The following is a 20,399-nucleotide window of genomic DNA, read 5'->3' as shown; positions in this document are numbered from 1 at the left end:
ATCTTCCTTCTCAAGAAATTTACCTTACAGGGTCTAAATATAAGCATAACAAGTACAAATAATACAAACAATGTGATCTAGAACTTCTCTGTGACGAAACACCTAGCCATGCGCTAGGGTGTACCCCGTGGCCACTCAGAGAGGGTCTATCCCCAGCACAGCTCAAGTCTGTCTGCACCTGCCGCTTGTGCTCTATACTAGCACCCTCTTCCCATTGACGGGCACAACCACCTCTGGGCGAGACTCCTGCTCCCAAATTATCCCCATGATTTCTAGGTTACTGTCATACTACAGAAAAAACACTCATGGACCGATGATCAGAAGCAAAGGCAGGTGCTAGAGGCTATTAGTGCCATATTACACCTGTGTTTGATACTGCCCCATGATCAGAGCCCCTGAGCATGTGAAACAACACTCTCATGGTGCTCTGACCGCAACTAGCATGCAAATGGAAGATAAACAGGAAGCCCAACCCCAAGCCAGGACCTCCAGTTCCCCTGACACATCCCCTCAATTCCCCCCAAAAAAGCCCTGTGCCCCATCTGTTGAAAGAAGGAAGCACAGATATAATTTTTTGAAGGACCCCTAGGCTCCCTTTGCTCTTCACCTCTTTCTCAGTTACAGCTTAGAGCAGTGTTCCCCAACCCTGCCCTGGGGACCCCTAGCCAGTCAGGTTTTCGGGGTATCCACAATGAATATTCATGGAGAGAAATGTGCATGCAATGGGAGGCAGTGTGCGCAAATGATCACACTGACTGGCTGGGGTTTCCCCAGGACAGGTTATTTTGCTCCACAGACCAATAAAGCAACCTAAGAAATAGAAAGCGCAAGCAAAATAGAAGGAAGTGTTTATTGAGTTGTACAGTTTGATAAATGGATCTCTCCTTGATGACCTTTCGTCCAGCAACTGCTTCAGAGTAATGAGGGGGGGAGATTCTGGGCCCTGTGGCTGATGGTTAGACACATACTGAATTCCATTGTTGACATTGTAGGTGAACGCTGCAGTGGTGCGGATGTCAAGGGACCACCAGTCGAGACAAGAGGACTGGGTGTTGCAGCCGATGCACAGGAAGATGCATCAGGTTACTGCGTTCCGCTGATGGTGCAGAACCAGGGCCAATAGCGCCACGACAAGCACGAAGATGACTGAGCTCCCGATAATGGCGTAGGTGATGCTGGGATAATATAGCAGTTTGGCTTTCAGAGGTAACATAATCCTGTCCACTTGCCGGCCTCTGAGAAGCACAAGAAAAAGGAAACAGTTTGTCAGGAAAGCCACGCTGTTTATAAGGGGTTTCAGAATGTTTTCTCCTGCTCATCTGGGTCTATGAGAAACCTAATTAGAGCCTACTACTACTACTTATCTGTTTAATACAAGGCAGCATGACCAAATGCCTCCATATAAAAAGTATCAGTTTTTAATCCATTGCATCTAAAGTCCTGTAGCCTTGCTCTTTTAGTTAGATTGTGAGCCCACTAGGGACAGAGAAGTACCTGTATATAACAAATGTAAACCACTTTGATTGTACCACAGAAAAGCAGTATATCAAATCCATGACCTCTTTACCTTTACCCTTTAGAAGGTGGAACAACTTCATGGATGCAATGAAGTAACCACCAGAACTGGCTCACCTTGTCCTTTAAGACACAGTAACGTAACAAATGATGGCACATAAAGACTTGCATGGTTCATCCCATCTGCCCAACAAGATAGTCAAAGCTAGCATTCAGTACACATTACACTTCTTCATGATTGAACATTGCCATCACAAACAGAGCAAATGGCAATCTGCCACCATGCCAGCCCCATATAGGCAGTTATACATAATGTAATCTTGTAACACAACACCATGCCCAATGGACTGAAAAGTGGTTTACTATGGTGCAGCACTTCATGTACAATGGATCAAAAAAGCAACATCAGGATGCTGCATCAGGCTTTAACCATGCAAAGCATTAACCCAGTTGTTCTCAAATCTGGTCGTGGGGGTCCACCCAGCCAGTTGAGTTTTCAGGATCTCCCTAATGAATATCCATGACTGTCACTTCCATTATATGCATATCTGTCTCATGCATATTCATTGACTTCCCATTATTGTTGACTCACACATTCTCATAACCATAAATCCTTCCCCTATGAAATTAACCCAGACCTAGACAAGTCAACAAGCTCGGTAGAGAAGACCCTATCAATGTCGCCACTGAGAAAAGCAAGATATCAACTTCTATATGGCATGGATTGATGGCTTGTCTGATTTGAGAGCAGATCAGAGACTGCAGGGCAAGATGACATTAAGAGTGTAAGATTACAACATACTGCTCTCATTATCTACAGAGGCTTGGTAAGCAATAAAATTCCCTGCAGCCCTGTTGCACTTACTAAGTTGATATTAACCATAACTAAAATGAAACATGAAAGAACATTTTTGTTTTTCGATAGAGTAGGTCCTGTTTTGAAGAATTCTGCTGCAGGAGAAATCACTTTGAAAATAAGGTCTGGTATCTGTACTCATGTGCAAAGGGCTAGATTCTGTAAATGGAGTTCAAAAATGGATGCAGGAAAAGATCGACACTAAGCACGATTCTATGAAGGGTGTGTGCCCTTTACAGAATAATGCTTAACACACCGATTCTAGCGGTTAACTGTGTGCCACACTTACGCCTGCTGAAACCAGGTGTAAATGTTGTTGCACAAAGTTAGGTACGCTCAGGCAGTATTCTGTAATTGCACACGTAAGTCTCTGGAATGCCCCGACTACACTCTGTCCTATCCCTTGTCCGTTAATCTGCTCCCCTTCTCCCACACCCTCCCACAGATCTCTCATTCTCCCTCCCCCAAGTTCAGCATCTCTCCCTCTTCCCTAATTCCCTGTCCTCTCTCTTTCCTCCTCTTCCTTCTACCCCTCCCGGAGTCCTGCACCTCTCCTCCTTTCTTCCCCCCCCCCACCCTGGCCCAGTAATTCCACCCCTTACTCTCACACTACCCTCCCCCCCCAAGGCTCTGGATTCTCACCCTCACCCCCTTCCACATGTCTGGGTTCACCCCCTTCCACATGTCTAGTTTTTACCCCCCACGTGTGGCATCTCTCCCCTCATACCTGTGTGGCATCTCTCTCTCTCCCCCTCTGGTCTGTCATCCCTTGCCCCCCCCCCCCCCTCATGTCTGGCACCCCTCCCTCTCCTGCTCATGGTCCTCCAAAAACAGTGAGTCACCAGCATCCAGGGAAACACACTACTTTCTGCTGCCCATGGCTTCTCTCTGCTGCTGTCCCACCTCCTCTGATGTAACTTCCTGTGGGTAAAAACAAGCCCCAGGCAGCAAGAAGTAGTGTGCTTTTCTGGATGCGGTGACTCACTGCTTTTGGAGGATCATGGGGTAGAAGAAAGGAGGGAGAGATGCTGCTGAACCCACGAGAGCCTGCGGTTGAAGAAAGAGGTACACAGAACTGCCGGATTTGAGGGAGGGAGGGATGGAAGGGAGAGATAGTTGCTGGGGGGAGGGGGGGTGCAGGGAGACTGAAGGCAGAAAAAAATGGCTTTTTTGATGTTGGTTTTAATGCTGTGCCAATAGCTGGCCTGACCAGTTTTTAAATGGCCAGGCCGGCAGAAAACCAGACAGTTGGCAACCCTAAATACTGCATCCAACAAATTAGTCCAAAAATTTGGTATCGCCTGCAACTTGTACACTAAAACATATTGGAAGGGAATATAAAAATAGGAGACCCCTCCCTCTTAGCCCAGACAGTTGGAAAAAGACCAAGGGTGGCACATCCAAGCCCTGGCTCTGACTTAATTAGTTTCTGCCCTCACCTTTTCTACCTGTTTGGCCATCTTAAAATCAGAGGAAACAATCACTCCCAAATTCTGCTCTTCTTTCATGCACAGTAGTAGCTCACACTCTTTACTGAATTGCTCCCTCATTTTGCAACCCAAATGCATGATCCCACATTTTTAGAATTAAATCTTGGTTGCAAAATTCTACACCATTCTTCAAGCTTCACTAGATCTAAGGTAAAATTATGTATCATACCTGATAATTTTCTTTCCATTATCATAGCTGATCAATACCATAGACTGGTGGGTTGTGTCCATCTACCAGCAGGTGGAGATAAAGAGCAAACTTTTGCCTCACTATATGTGGTCATGTGCTGCCGGAAAACTCCTCAGTATGTCGATATCAAAGCTCCATCCGCAGGACTCAGCACTTAGAGAATTACAACCCCACAAAGGGACACTCTGCCCAGCTCACCACCGCCGAAACGGGGGAGGGAAATTAACCCAGCTCATCCCCACACAAGTGGGGGAGGGGAATCCGTCCAGCTCATCCCCGCGGAGCGGGGGAGGGACACCACACCCGCCGATGCGGGGGGATCTGGCTATCCTGCAACCGCAACCGCGGGAGGAGCTGACTGACCCTAACACCGCCGAAGCGGGAGGGGTACAAAGCTGCCCTACAGCCGCACGAAGCGGGAGGGAGTGCCGGCAGAATTTAAGTCTCAATCCAGCCCCGTAAACGGAGGGGAGGAATGCAGGCAGCTCACTGTAACACAAACTCGTCTCAACTCTTGAAGAATCCAAGTGAAAAAAATAACTTGAACACGAAGTCTTCCTGAACAGGAACTGAAGACTAAACTTGAATCTGAAATGCAACCAGAATATAAACAGTACAGATATCTGGAGGGACTATGGATTGATCAGCTATGATTAATGGAAAGAAATTATCAGGTATGATACATAATTTTACCTTCCATATCATCAAGCTGATCAATCCATAGACTGGTGGGAGGTACCGAAGCAGTACTCACCCAGGGCGGGACATAGAAATCCCTGACCGCAACACTGAAGCTCCAAACCGGGCCTCCGCCCGAGCAGCCACAGTCAAGCGGTAATGCTTGGAGAATGTATGGGCCGAAGCCCAAGTTGCCGCCTTGCATATCTCTTCCAAGGAGACGGAACCGGCCTCTGCCATCGAGGCCGCCTGAGCTCTAGTGGAGTGAGCCTTCAGCTGGATAGGCGGCACCTTCCCTGCGGCCACATAGCCGCTGCAATGGCTTCCTTGACCCATCTTGCCACTGTAGGCTTAGCAGCCTGCAGACCCTTACGAGGACCTGCAAACAGGACAAACAGATGATCCGATTTCCGGAAATCATTGGTCACTTCCAAGTATCTGATGATGACTCGTCTCACATCCAGATATTTAAGAGCAGAGTATTCCTCTGGGTAGTCCTCCCTACGAAAGGAAGGGAGACAGAGCTGCTGATTCACATGGAAGCGAGAGACAATCTTGGGCAGGAAGGAAGGCACTGTGCGAATAGTCACTCCTGCCTCAGTGAACTGCAGAAAGGCTCTCGACATGAGAGTGCCTGGAGCTCGGAAACTCTTCTGGCTGAAGTAATAGCCACCAAAAAGACTGCTTTCAACGTCAGGTCTTTCAGAGATGCCCTCGACAAGGGTTCAAAAGGCGGCTTCTGGAAAGCTCTTAGCACCAGGTTGAGATTTCACGCAGGCACCACCGAGTGCAGAGGAGGGCGCAGGTGATTAACTCCCTTGAGAAAAACGCACCACATCTGGCTGCGAAGCCAGGGAAGCACCCTTCAGGCGGCCCCTGAAGCAAGCCAGGGCCGCTACCTGGACTTTAAGGGAACTGAGCGACAGGCCTTTCTCCAGACCTTCTTGCAGGAATGCCAACACTGAAGAAATTGGAGCAGTGAATGGAGAAAATGAGCCTGCTTCACACCACGCTGCAAGGTACGCCAAACCCTGGCGTAAGCAGTAGAAGTAGAGCGCTTCCTCGCTCTCAGCATAGTGGCGATGACCTTGTCTGAGAAGCCCTTCTTCCTCAGACGCTGCCGCTCAAGACCAAAGGGGGAGGGATCCTCCCATCACCACGGGACCCTGATGCAACAGGCCCTGCTCCACTGGCAGCCGCAGAGGATCGTCGACTGAGAGCCTGATCAAGTCCGCATTACCAGGGACGTCTGGGCCAATCCGGACCCACCAGGATTATCCGGCCTGGATGCTTTGCCACCCGGTCTAGCAACCCTGCCCAGCATGGGCCAGGGCGGGAACACATAGAGAAGCTCTTGTGTCGGCCACTGTTGGAGAAGAGCATCTACTCCAGGGATCGAGGGTCCCGTCCTCTGCTGAAAAAGCACGGCACTTGGCAATTGTGCCGATGACGCCATCAGATCTAGGCTCGGGCTGGCCCCAGCGCTTCGTGATGTCCAAGAACGCCTGAGCAGATAGCTGCCACTCTCCCGGGCTCCAAGGTATGGCGACTGAGAAAGTCCGCCTTGACATTCATGACCCGGCAATGTGGGCCGCTGACAGCTGTTCCAGGTTCGCTTCCGCCCACTGGCATAGACTCATAGCCTCCTTGGCTAGAGGGGCGCTCTTGGTACCTCCCTGGCGGTTGACATAGGCCACAGCCGTGGCATTGTCCGACAGGACCCATACTGGCTTCAACGCCAGTACCGGGATGAACTCCAAAAGCGCCAACCGAATGGCTCTGAGTTCCAGGAGGTTGATAGACCACTTTGCCTCTGCAGGAGACCAGAGCCCCTGCGCTGTCCTTCCCAAGCAGTGGGCTCCCCAGCCCGACAAAGAGGCGTCCATCGTGACAACAATCCACTCCGGGGTCACCAGAGGCATTCCTGCGGACAACTTGTCTGTCTGCATCCACCAGCTCAGCGCCTTGCGCACTGCTGGGTCCAAGGGAAGGCGCACAGCATAATCCTCCGACATCGGAGTCCAGCGCTGCAGCAGAGAGTGTTGTAGTGGTCTCATATGAGCCCTGGCCCAGGGCACTACTTCCATTGTGGCCGTCACAGAGCCCAACAGCTGCACATAGTCCCAAGCCGAAGAGAAGAGGCTACTAGGAACTGGTCCACCTGAGCCTGAAGTTTGACAATCCGATTGTCTGGCAGGAACACTCTGCCCACTTGGGTGTCGAATCGAACTCCCAGATACTCCAGGGACTGAGTCGGGCGCAGCTGGCTTTTCTCCCAGTTGATGATCCACCCCAGGGAGCTCAAAAGAGCAACCACCCGGATCACAGCTTTGCCGCACTCTGCATAAGAGGGGGCTCGGATCAACCAGTCGTCCAGATAAGGATGGACTTGTACTCCTTCCTTCCTCAGGAAGGCCGCGATGACCACCATGACTTTGGAGAAGGTCCGCGGAGCAGTAGCCAACCCGAAAGGGAGGGCTCTGAACTGGAAGTGTCGGCCCAGGACTGCAAAACGCAGAAAGCGTTGATGGGGAGGCCAGATGGGAATATGCAAGTACGCTTCCTTGATGTCCAAGGATGCCAGGTACTCCCCTGCCTTCACTGCCACTATAACAGAGCGGAGAGTCTCCATGCGAAAGTGCCGAACTTTCAAGGCCCGATTGACCCCTTTGAGGTCGAGGATAGGCCGTACAGCACCTCCTTTCTTTGGTACCACAAAGTAAATGGAGTAACGTCCCTTGCCAAGCTGATTTTCTGGCACCGGAACGACCGCACCCAGGCGGATCAGATTGTCCAAGGTCTGCTGCACTGCCACAGCTTTGACCGGAGACTTGCAGGGAGAGAGTACAAACCCGTCTCTTAAGGGTCGGCAGAACTCTAGCTTGTAGCCGTCTTTGATGACTTCCAGCACCCAAGCGTCTGAAGTTATTGTGGTCCACTCGCCCAGAAACGAGGACAGCCGTTCTCCAATCTGCACTGGGGTGTGGACCAAGGCCCCGTCATTGGGTATGAGACCCTGGGGGAGGACCGGAGGGAGCACCTCCGGGACGGCGGTCTCTGCGAAAGGAATGCTGCTTGGGGGAGAAGTTCCTCTTGAAGGAAGAGGAGCAGAAGAGCGTGTACCGACGGGCTTCCTGAAACCGTCCTCTGGAGGTACCAGGACGAGTACTAGCCCGAGCCCTGACCTCTGGTAACTTCTTGCCCTTAGACGTGCCGAGATCGGTCACGATTTTGTCCAGCTCGACCCCAAAAAGCAGCTTGCCTTTAAAACGCAATTTCGCTAGGCGGGATTTAGAGGCGTGGTCAGCAGACCAATGCTTCAGCCAAAGCCACCGCCGCGCAGAGATTGTCTGAGCCATGCCTTTAGCTGAGGCCCTCAAGACATCATACAGCAAGTCTGCCAAATAGGCCAAGCCCGATTCCAGGGCCGGCCAATCAGCCCTCAAGGAATGATCCGAGGGGAAGCCCGCTGCACCAAAGTCAGGCACGCCCTGGCCACATAGGAGCCGCAAACTGAGGCCTGCAAACTTAAAGCAGCCGCCTCAAAGGACGACCTTAAGGCCGCCTCCAATCTTCTGTCTTGAGCGTCCTTTAGGGCCGTGCCACCTTCCACCGGCAACGCCATTTTCTTAGTCACCGCAGTGATTAAAGAATCCACGGTAGGCCACAGATAGGCCTCACGTTCACTTTCAGGCAAAGGATAGAGGCGGGACATAGCCCTAGCCACTTTAAGGCTCGCTTCCGGGACATCCCATTGAGCCGAAATTAAGGTGTGCATGGCATCATGCACGTGGAAGGTTCTAGGCGGGCGCTTCGTCCCCAGCATAATGGCAGAGCCAACAGGGGCTGAGGGAGAGACGTCCTCCGGAGAGGAAATCTTCAAAATGCCATGGCCTGCCCTAACAGGTTGGGCAAATCCTCTGAGCTAAAGAGCCGCGCTGCAGAGGGGTCATCCGCTCCATCCGAGCGGGGATCCGTCTCCTCCAAGGAATCCGCAAAGGACCGTTGGGAGAACTCAGATACGCTGCCCTCATCTACATCGGAGGAGACAAAGTCCTCCAAGGCCTGGGAATCAACCCGAGGGCGTTACCTCTGGGGGCCTCAACCTCTTTACCAGACGAGGGAGCAGGGGCAGCGTTTTGCATAAGGAGGCCTGATGCAGCAGCAAAACAAACTCGGGGGAGAAACCCCCCAGACTGTGCACTTCCGCAGCCTGGGCTACAGCCCTAGACGCACCCTCAACCGGCGCTCGCAAGAGCGGGGGAGAGACATGCTGCGCATCCAAGATGGCGTCCGGCGCGACACTCCGCGAAGGAGCCGCGCGGGAAAGAACGGCGCTTAACTTTAGCCGCTTCTGTGCCATCGCCCAAATTAAGGGCGTTCATGGCATCAATGTCTCCCACCTCAAGGGCGGCCCAAGAAGAAGCCGTCCGAGCCGCGTGGCCGACCAATATGGCGGAGGCGAGCCGCGGGGGATGGGCGTTATGGCGGGAAAAACCGCCACGCCGGAGGAAGGACCGGGACACTCATCGGTCACGAACTGTCACCCAACAAGGGCGAATCAGACTTTAAGACCCCCGCATCCCCTCTGGAAGCGCACACGCGATCCGGGGAGCGACTCTTTGCGCCCTCGCCCTCCGACGCCATGGGCCACGTGGAGACCAATCGGGGAACCCCCTGCCCGCTATAAAAGGTAAAAATTACCTGCTGTCCCGCTCCGAGCTGTAACGACCTGGTGTCCCAGTGAGTAGCCAATAAACGTTTAAATAAACGTCGAAATAAACGCCTTTAAGGACGTTCAAAATTTTTTTTTTTTTTTTTTTAAACGGAGCCAGCGGGAGGGGGGAGAAAAGGAGGGACCTGCCGCCACCAGGTTTGCACTTGCTCAAGAAGAGCCCTCAACCCCAGGCACTCAACAAAACCTAAAAATAGGCTTGGAGGCCTAGCCAGAGCTGCTGCTGTGTGTGACCACCACCTGCTGAGATAGAGAACATACTGAGGAGTTTCCGGCAGCACATGACCACATATAGGGAGGCAAAACTTTGCTCTCTATCTCCACCTGCTGGTAGATGGACACAAACCCACCAGTCTATGGATTGATCAGCTTGATGATATGGAATTCTGCTTTATCTTTATCAACTTCTACATATTCCTCCTTTCACCCTTGAATCTCCGAATGCCATTTTTACCCTTTCTCTTATCACTAAAATATCTAAAAAATGTCATCTCTCCTTTTTACCATATTAGCTATTTTTACTTTCATTTGCATCTTTGATTTCCTGACTACTTTATTTTTTGTCTATTAGATTGTAAGCTCTTTGAGCAGGGACTGTCTTTCTTCTATGTTTGTGCAGCGCTGCGTACGCCTTGTAGCGCTATAGAAATGCTAAATAGTAGTAGTAGTAGTACTTTACCAGCTTCTTAGCTTTTCCAAATATTGCTGTCTGTCTTCCTCTTTCTGCGATCTCTTGTACTTTATGAAGGCGAACCTCTTTCTCCTTACCTTTTCAGCTACTACATTTGACACCAAAACAGTCTTCTTTTCCTCTTACTTTTATTTACTTTCCTTACAAAAGGTTTGTTGCCCTTAAAATAACTCATTTTAGTATAGCCCACTGCTTTTCTACTTCCCCCAGCTGTTCCCATCCAACTAACCCCTCCTTCACTTTTGAATAAACCCTCTCCACGCATGCCTTAATACTGAACTACACCATCCTAAATGGCAGGTGACGTTTAATGTGAACATCTGCAAAGTGATGCATATGGGAAAGAGGAGCCCAAACTATAACTACGTCATGCAAGATTCAGCGTTGGGAGTCACGGACCAAGAAAGGGATCTAGGTGTCGTCGTTGATGATACATTGAAAACTTCTGCTCAATGTGCTGCTGCGGCTAGGAAAGCAAATAGAATGTTGGGTATCATTAGGAAAGGGATGGAAAACAAAAATAAGGATATTATTCTGCCGTTCTGTGACCGCACCTCCAGTATTGTATTCAATTCTGGTCACCGCACCTCAAAAAAGACATAGTGGAATTGGAAAAGGTGCAGAGAAGAGCGACAAAGATGATACAGGGGATGGGACCCTTTCCATATCAGGACAGGCTGAACAGGCTGGGGCTCTTCAGCTTGGAGAAAAGGCGGCTGAGGGGAGATATGATAGAGGTCTATAAGATAATGAGTGGAATGGAACGGGTCGATGTGGAGCGTCTGTTTACGCTTTCCAAAAATACTAGGACAAGGGGGCATGCGATGAAGCTGCAGTGTGGTAAATTTAAAACAAATCAGAGGAAATTTTTCTTCCTTTAACACGTAGTTAAACTCTGGAATTCGCTGCTGGAAAAAGTGGTTAAGGCGGTTAACTTAGCGGACTTCAAAAAAGGGTTGGATGGCTTCGTGGAGGAAAAAGCCATAGAATGTTATTGAATGGACGAGGGAATACAGTATTTCTAGGCTGGGCGGGACAAATTGCTTGTTCTTTTGACCACTGTTGGTGACAGGGTGCTAGGCTCGATGGACCCTTGGTCTGTCCCAGCATGGTGATGCTTATGTACTTATCCTGTGATCACTGCATGCCAATCACTCACTATAGCACCAGATCCAGTATGGCCCCATCCCATATAAGTTCCATTACCAGTTGCTGGTACAGTTGTCTGTTTCTGGATGACCCTGCAACAGGAATGCCCGAATCAACATCCAGAATAGTGATTTCAATAGCTTTACAGTGAACGTCTTCAATTAAACCTCTGTCCACTTCTTCTGCCTCATTTTAAAGTTGGCTGATCTGCAAGTAACAAAGCCAAACAGAAAAAGCACAAAGGGTCTCAAGCGTGGGATGGCATCCAAACTTTAATGATGGACCTGACACGGGCTGTGTTTTGGCTTAATGCCTATGTCAGGGGTTGTCAATGTCAGCAATGCAATTTGGATATTATCCTCTGTTCTTTCAGTATCAGCGGGCAATGCCAACAGTTAAGAGCAGCATTGCCAATTCTCTCAAACAGGAAAAAATGCTGCCGAAGCTCTACAGCAGGGGTGGGCAACCTCAGTCCTCGGGGGTCACAACCCAGTCGGGTTTTCAGGATTTCCCCAAAGAATATGCACGAGACCTATTTGCATACAATGGAGGCAGTGCACGGAAATAGATCTCATGCATATTCATTGGGGAAATCCTGAAAACTCAACTGTTGTGGCTCTTGAGGACCGAGGTTGCCCATTCCTGCTCTAGAGGCAACCTTCTCTTTCCTATTTGAGAGAACTGGCTTTGCTGCTCTTATCTTTATATTCCTTCAAAAAGACGGTAAATAAACCCTAATAAATACGTGTTTATTTATTTATTTGGATTTATTAAATGCCTTTATGAGGAAATTCACCCAAGGCGGTACACTAGGTACAGTTTAACATAAAACTTATAATTTTGTTAACAGCATAACAATAGTAAAATAACCACATAAATGAGGTAAACTTGAAAACAGCAAATTAAAACCTAATAATAGAACTACAGTGAAACAGTATCAAAAATGTACACATTTACCAGAAATGGAATTCAAAAACCAGAGATATAATACAATCAGGCTTATTTTTGAAATAGAAGGATGCCCATCTTTCGACACAAATCGGAAGATGGGAGTTCTTCTCACAGGTTCACCCAAATCGGCATAATCGAAAGCCGATTTTGGGCGTCCCCAACTGCTTTCCATCGTGGGAACGACCAAAGTTCACGGGCGCGTGTCGGAGGCGGGACTTGGGCGTGCCTAACACATGGGCGTCCTCGACCCATAATGGAAAAAAAAGGGCGTCCCTGACAAGCACTTGGATGACTTTACCTGGTCCTTTCTTACGACCAAGCCACAAAAAGGTGCCCAAACTGACCAGATGACCACCGAAGACAATCGGGGATCACCTCCCCTTACTCCCCCAGTGGTCACTAACTCCCTCCCACCCTCAAAAAAACATCTTTAAAAATATTTTGTGCCAGCCTCTAATGTCATACTCAGGTCCATGACAGCAGTATGCAGGTCCCTGGAGCAGTTTTAGTGGTTGCAGTGCACTTCAAGCAGGCGGAACGAGGCCCATCCCCCCCTACCTGTCGCACTTGTGGTGGTAAATGTGAGCCCTCCAAAATCCACCATAAACCCACTGTACCCACATCTAAGTGCCCCCTTCACCCGTAAGGGCTATGGTAGTGGTGTACAGTTGTGGGTAGTGGGTTTTGGGGGGCTCAGCACGCTGCAGTGCCCCCTAGGGTGCCCAGTTGGTGTCCTGGCATGTCAGGCAGACCAATGCACTACGAATTCCGGCTCCTCCCACGACCAAAGGGCTTGCATTTGGTTGTTTCTGAGATGGGCGTCCTTGGTTTCCATTATCACCAAAAATCAGAAACGACCAAGTCTAGGGACGACCTAAATGTCAAGATTTGGGCGTCCCCGGCCGTATTATCGAAATGAAAGATGGACATCCATCTTGTTTCGATAAGACGGGTTTCTATGCCCCTCCACTGGGACGTTTTGCGATGACTTTCTCAGCAAAACTTGGGGCGTCCCTTTCGATTATGCCCTTCAATGTTAGCATAATACTACTGATACATCTAATAAGCATGCATTAGAACATTCAATTAACATAAATATGACGGTAAAGATTTTGGCACTTGATGACCTCCGACGCAGGCGTTAACCCCCAACATGGCTCATGTCAGGTCTTTCATTAAAGTTTGGATGCCAACTCACTCTTGGAGGCCCTTTGTGCTTTTTCTGCTTGGCTTGGCTTAGTTTCCTGTGCTTTGCACTCCCTCTCTCTTATCTTGATCTGCTCTCCATGCACTACTCAGCCAAATGGAGCTCACTGCTTTTCCTGCTCCCTCCTCCTACAGAGGACTTATATCTCATTATCTCTGCTAGAAATCAACCTGGGACAATTGCATCCAGGTGTATTTACAGCCCGCCTGCTGAACTGGCTGACTTCCCGAAGTCCAAACTCATGGCGCAGTTCATCTTTCACAGTGCCTGCTAGCAAGATTCAGAGGGAGCAGGCTCTGAAGACAGTTCTCCACTGCCACCTCACATATTTACATGGGACATGGGGGGGGATTCAGCCATAGAGAGGCTGAAAAGTTTGGAATCAGTTTTATGCTGATCATATGTCTGTTAACATCAACATAGCAAACTGAACTCAGAGGACTATGCTGTATTATGGGCATATAAAACAGGTATAAAAAGACTTGTTTGTTTTGAGAGGATCTGTCCAGCCAGTTATACCCTGGGCTGGCAGGATTGTTACCATATTCTCAGACAGCCTCTGCTCCAGCCTATGACTCTTATTTTTCACTCTTCAACAGGGAAAGCCCTTTGAAAAACAGAATCTGAGCAGAAGGACTGTTTACACCCTTAGAACATGAGAGCGGCACGGGGAGGCTCAGGACTGTTCCGGGCACCATGTATTAGTATAAGGGAGCGGCCTGCAACCAAACTGACGTCAAAGTGAGACCAGCCAGGAACGCTGGAAAGGACAAACGGGCATTGCATAAGTTTGGCTTATAGATATCTAGTGGAGGAGTAGCCCAATGGTTACAGCAGCATACTGAGAACCAGGAAAGCCCTCCTTGTGATCTTGGGCAAGTCACTTAACCTTCCACTACCTCATGTACAAATTCAGATTGTAAGTCATCAAGGGGAAGAAAAAAAAAGCCTTGATGTATAACACTTTGATAGCTCTGGAGCTTGCAGGTGGTACACAATAAAATAAATATAGACAGATAGCTGGTGGACAAATCATAGGTCATCTCCAACAAAGTTGCCAGTATGGAAGCCCATTGACACACGGTTCTGTTACAGCTCCAAGTTGCTTACAAGTGAGGAGGAAAGTCAGCTGCCAACAATCTTCTCGATGCACTACACTATTAATTCTGCAGTGGCTCATTTTTTTAATGGGGCATGGCAAATCAATCTCTGAAAAGCCACAGATATAGTGAAGGCTCTTGCCATGTTGTTTGACATTTGGTGGGTGTTGAAAAAACCTGCCAACTGGAGTCTCAGGTAGCAATCACAACTGACTCTGCCTTTACCTAGAACTACTTTCTTGAGGTTTGACTTTAAGTATACAGCCCTCCCCTCCGACAGAAACCATTGTGGCAACACATCTGATACAGCATAATTTCTGCAATTTATTCCCCTTTCCATCCTTGCTGAGTGCACTGTTTTCAGTGGGGATAACAATTATCCATTTATGGACCAACAGTATCAAGGTCAAACAAAGGTCAAATAATCTAATAATGCCGTTAAAGTAGGCACCCAGCTCCTGCTAATTCTCTTCTTTCAATTAACATGCATGCTAGTCACTAATCTCCAATAAAGCCCTTACTAAGCATTGCACTGCAAGTACAGATGGTTGGTTTATAGGACTGAAGTGTTGCATGGGTTATAATGTACAGCAAACATTAACAATCTTGCAGCATCAGCTTTCCCCCAGGAATGCAGTGCCTGCTGGTGTCAGGAATTATTTGAGATATGTGATATTTCTCTGAACCTTAACATATGAGTGTAAACTTGAGGCCATAACCGTAAACAATGCAACTGAAACAAGAGATGTCAAACTGCTGAACTACTGAGCATATATCTTCAGTAGTATACCCAGAGTTTTCAAACAAAGTCAGGGAAACGGAAACAGGGATCACATGCCTTTGTGCACAGCATGCCTTAAGGGAGTAATAATATAAAGGAATACAGCAGCATGCACAACAGAGTTTTACATGTAGGGGCTGTTATTAAAAAAAAAAAAAACCTTGTCATGTTTAAAGCTGCTTGTCTAATTTTCCAAATTTTACATGGCTTCACATCTGAATTGTTGATTAATGTCTCATCATTATGTTTGGTTCAATCTAACAGACTGAAAGAATAATTTATGTTAGTGTCGCTGCTTTACAAGGGAATCCGGTCTCAGAATATTTTGGCGCTCTCTTCTCTATATTCAGAGTCTCACTATGGAATTCTTTATGCACTGCAATTAGGTCAGATAATAGCTACTTCAGCTCCAGGAAGAGGTTAAAATCTTTTCTCTTTCCAAAAACTGTTATATAACCATTACAACTGCTGTATCCTTTTTCCGTCTACAAGACTATTCATGATGTACCTTTATTGCTTTTATATATTCTATTGGTCTATGTCAAGTCCACTTAGGATGTAAACCGCACTGAACCATGAAAAAGGGATTTTAGTGGCATATAAGATTTGATGTAGGTGGACACATGAAGGATAATTTCTTAACAGGGTACTTTGGTTAATTACACAGGACAACATCTATTTCTAGTTTATTTTACCCTAGGAGGGTTGATTTGATTTAACTAATCAGAAACGGCTCCTGGCCGGTTAAGTCACTTGTTTGGGGCTAGCCAGTCATATTCAGCGGCAATTAACCAGATAGTGTCGCTGAAAATGTCTGGTGAGTGCCCAGTGTGAAACCGGCAATTGGGGGGGGGGGGGGGGGGGGGCATTCCGAGGGTGGAGTCAGCACTTGGCTAGTTAAGTGACGATATTCAGCACTTAAATAGCCAAATTAACCACATAAATAGGACAGCATAAAAGCCAGTCTTATTAGGCAGTTTGCCATAGCTGGTTAAGTTCTGAATATTGCACTTAACCAGCTGTGTTTTCACCAGCTCCATATACTCAGAAATTCAATGCCAGGCTCAGGGCATGACCCTGCATCGAGTTCCCAGGGATAACACTGGTGACTCAATACAGGACCCAAAGTTTTTAATGCCTTGCAAAAGGTAGAGCAGCAGCAGAAAACGTTGCTCGGCTCCTGAATTCTGACAAACTGCATTAGCTACAATGCTTCCCACCCAGCTTGCCGGTTGTCTATTGCATTAATATTCACTTTACAACCTATAGACTCTTGAACTTGGGATTGTTGGAGCCCAGAAATGCGTTTGACACCAAAGATGTGCAGTTGTAAACCCAGGCTTGCCACTTCTGTGTCTGTAGCACCTTTGTTATTAACATTGGGTGGGGGTGGGGGGGATGGGGGTGGACATGAGTAAGGAGTTTAGGGTTATTACTTCTAAACTATATGTCTCTCAGCAGACTCTCTCCCCTCTACTTCGATAGCGGCTTTACTATTTCACTTTGCTAATTCTACCTCAATTGACTTCTTGTTGATCTGCCATCCTCCGCCCCTCTCCATTGCTTCTTTCAGTTCCCTTCGCTCACTCTTAATTGACTTTTGACTCGCTCACGCTCATCATTTTAGGGGATTTTAATATTAACCCTTTAGTGTCCAGTCTGGTGAACAGGGACACTCCATAAGCTTCTGATTTGTTGGACCTTATTTCAGATCTCAATTTAACACCGTATGTGATCTCTCCCACTCATTGGGATGGTCATATCTTAGACTTGATCTTATCCTTAACTTCAGATAGGGAAGCTCTAGCTTTTGCTCTCACTTCATTCTGGCCCTCACCTTGGTCTGACCATTCCCTCATAATGTTCAATTTAACTATATCCCAATTGAACCATAACCCTTTAACAAAAACTTCATTTTCTAGGGATCTTTCTAACATCACAGCTACCACTCTATCTGATAACTTGCAGTTAGATATTTCTTCTTTTACAACTTTATCTCTAGATATGCAAATTACTCACTGGAATTTAGACCTATCAAGGGTTTACAATTCACTTGTCCCCCCTAGTAGAATTCCACACTCCATGCTCTAAAAAACACTCTGAACCATGGTATACTGTCAAACTTTGATTCTTAACAATTCCGTGAAGCATAAAGGAAGTAGACACATTATAAGATTCTTCTAGTTTTTAAAACTCATGCTGTTTCTGAACTCTCATATCTTTTGCGATACCTTACCCCTTACACTCAACCTCAAGTTCTGAGATCCTTGCAACTTAACCTTCTGTCAATTCCAACACACTGTGAGCTTTTTTTCATGAACACAGTAGGCACACCATGCTCTCTTTTCAAGGGCCAAAACTATAGAATTCCTTACCATCACAACTCAGACAGATCACTTCACTACCTTTCTTTAAAGCGGAACTAAAGACATTTCTTTTTCTAGATGCCTACACTTAAATTCTTCTGGATAAAGCACGGATACCCTTGCCTGACAATTTCCCCTACCTTATTGTATTTTGCTCACTCTCCCCTCTTTCCTATTGATATTGTAGTTCTCCCCTCACACCATCTGTACTCAGGTTTGTGTATGTCTTCTCTTCTCTTTTCCTTTTAGATTTTATACCACCCAGATGGCTTGTTCTGTTGGGCGGGATAAAACGTCTATAATAAACTTGATACTTATTAGCAACATTCTGTATGAGAAAAGAATGCAAATACAGAAGACAATTTCCGATGAAAGGCATCTAGAAACTTGCCATTTTTGGAAATGTAAGACAGGCTGCTGGAGACAGTTATCGAGGAGTGGTGCAGGGCAGTCACTGGACAGGGGCTGCTTTTAGTGCCTTCATCTTCGACTCAAGAGAGCATAGTGGGGCACGACTCCCTTACCCAGGACACTTGCCCTTCTTGTTCCCATCCTGGTGTGGTGGCATGGGCACATAATTATTTATTTATTGCATTTGTATCCCACCTTTTTGCAGGCTCAATGTGGCTTACAATACATCATGAATGGTGAAGATATATTAGAAAATAGGCATTTAGTGTTACAGAAGAACCATGGGTAACAAGATAATGTTAGAACATGATAATAATATAACAAGCAGATATTATAAGACAGTTCTGAATATATGTGGAGAAGTGGTGTATGTTCACATTTGTTGATCTTTGTGGTATGCCTTATTAAAGAGATGGGTCTTCAGTAGTTTGCAGAAGTTGGTTAGTTCGTAAATCATTTTTAAGTTTCGTGGCAGTGCGTTCCATAACTGTGTACTCAACTAGGTAAAGATTGACGCATGCATTAGTTTGTATTTTAGACCTTTGCAGTTGGGGAAGTGTACCTAGGAATCCTTTTACTAAGGGACATTAGCAAACACTAAATGCTGAATGTCCTATTTTATACCCATGGGCCACGTGGCACTTAGCACATGCTAACGTCCGTTAGCACGCACTAAGCTTTAGTAAAATGGCCCCATATATTATAAGGACATTGGCTCGATGTGTACCTGTCAGTGAGCCTTCTCTGGAGTAGCCACCACGCTCTGGAATGCACTCCATGAAAGGCTTCACTTAACACAAGGCTATCTCTACTTCAAGAAGCAGGTGAAAACTTGGCTCTTCACCCAGGCCTTTAATGCTGTCGAAGCCCACTCCAGCCTTGATCTGTCCTTTTCATTTACAGGACCCAGACCATAGAAGTCTGTCCAGCATTGGTCTTACTTCCCAACCGCTGGAGCTGCAGTCAAAGTTCACTACAGCTATGGGCTCATTAAAGTTTTGTTTTAATTGGGGTTCCATCCTTTTTTCTGTATAATGTTCCTCTGTGTTTACCCCATGTATTCCATAACCATTTTTGTCTTCACAACCTCCCCCAGGCAGGAATTCCAGGAATCCACATCCCTTTTCGTGAAAAACTGTTTCCTGATGTTGCTGCTAAGTCTCCCACCCTGTAACCTCAGAAGTCATGACCTCGCCTTCTCTTGCTTCCCTGTTTCTGAAAAATATGAGTTTGCATATTAATATCTACTTTCTCTAGGCTTCTTTTATAAAAACACAATGGAGCATTTGTCTTTATATAAAATTGGAAAAACACATTTGCCCATATCCCTTGATAATCCAGGCACACTGTTTTAAAATGACAAGGGGAGTGTAGCAGCAGACAGGCAGCCTGCTGCTTAAAACCACTCTATATTTCCAACAATTACTCGTCTAAAAAAGTTTGTTAGCCTCAATGGACAAAGTACAAAATTAAACAACTTGCAATTAATTCCTGTGGTAATTATCGATAAATTTGAGGCATGAAAAATACTGTGTCGCACATTTACTTGTGGGTTTTTTTTGTAAGCACCATAATTACAGTGATGAATATGCATGAGGCTGCCTGTGCACAGAGACACAGCGAGCAATTCCATCTAATTGAAGTAGTAGCTGGTTTAGCTTTTCAGGCTGCTTTATTTCAGTCTCTTCAAACTGTTATAAAACTCGGGAAAACAAGCTACCTGTCAAACTCTGAACCTGGTGTTTTATGACCCATTCTCAGAGTACGCCTTTCCAGCAGCTGCGGGCCACTCTGGGCCATGATGGAAAGGCATCAATATTGTGCTCCTTAAACTCTTCCCTCATCATTGCCTGACTTAAAAAGAAACAATGAAGCACATCTTTAAATAACAGCACAGACACCATAATTAAAATGGCAAGAAAGGTACAGAAAACAACAGTTCCTCTTGGTCCCTCTCAGATCCTCTCTGCTAACCATGACGGAGAAGGAGGAGTGGGCTACAGGTTACAGCAGGGTTGGGCAAGCCTGCAGGTCGCATGTGGCCCACCACTGAATTTTATGTGGACCGTGAGACCATGAGACGTGTACACAAAAAAAGACCCACACAAATGTCATTAACCAGAGTTTTGTTATTAGTCGAACAATTGATGGATACAACAGGACAAGACTTGTTTGACAGTGTTGGCAAGTGTTTGGAAAGACAGATCACTCAGGAAATAATTTATGTTCAATTCTGTCATAACCTTGACTTTTGTTGACAGTGAACTGTAAAGTGCATT

At 47.0% G+C, this 20,399-nt stretch overlaps 1 protein-coding gene across 1 annotated transcript in view; it reads right to left on the bottom strand.

Annotated features, from left to right (window-relative positions):
- The window catches only part of LDLRAD3 (low density lipoprotein receptor class A domain containing 3), a gene marked incomplete in the record, with an annotated part of 312,626 nt that overhangs the window by 16,352 nt on the left and 275,875 nt on the right, over window positions 1-20,399 (bottom strand). The window contains 1 exon segment of the mRNA XM_030200800.1: window positions 894-1,224. Coding sequence (XP_030056660.1) covers window positions 1,017-1,224 — 208 coding nt within the window.

Source organism: Microcaecilia unicolor, chromosome 4, assembly GCF_901765095.1.
Source record: "Microcaecilia unicolor chromosome 4, aMicUni1.1, whole genome shotgun sequence".
NCBI classification, from domain to species: domain Eukaryota; kingdom Metazoa; phylum Chordata; class Amphibia; order Gymnophiona; family Siphonopidae; genus Microcaecilia; species Microcaecilia unicolor.
Note: the sequence above shows the minus strand (reverse complement) of the source record. Positions and strands in the feature narration are given on the sequence as shown.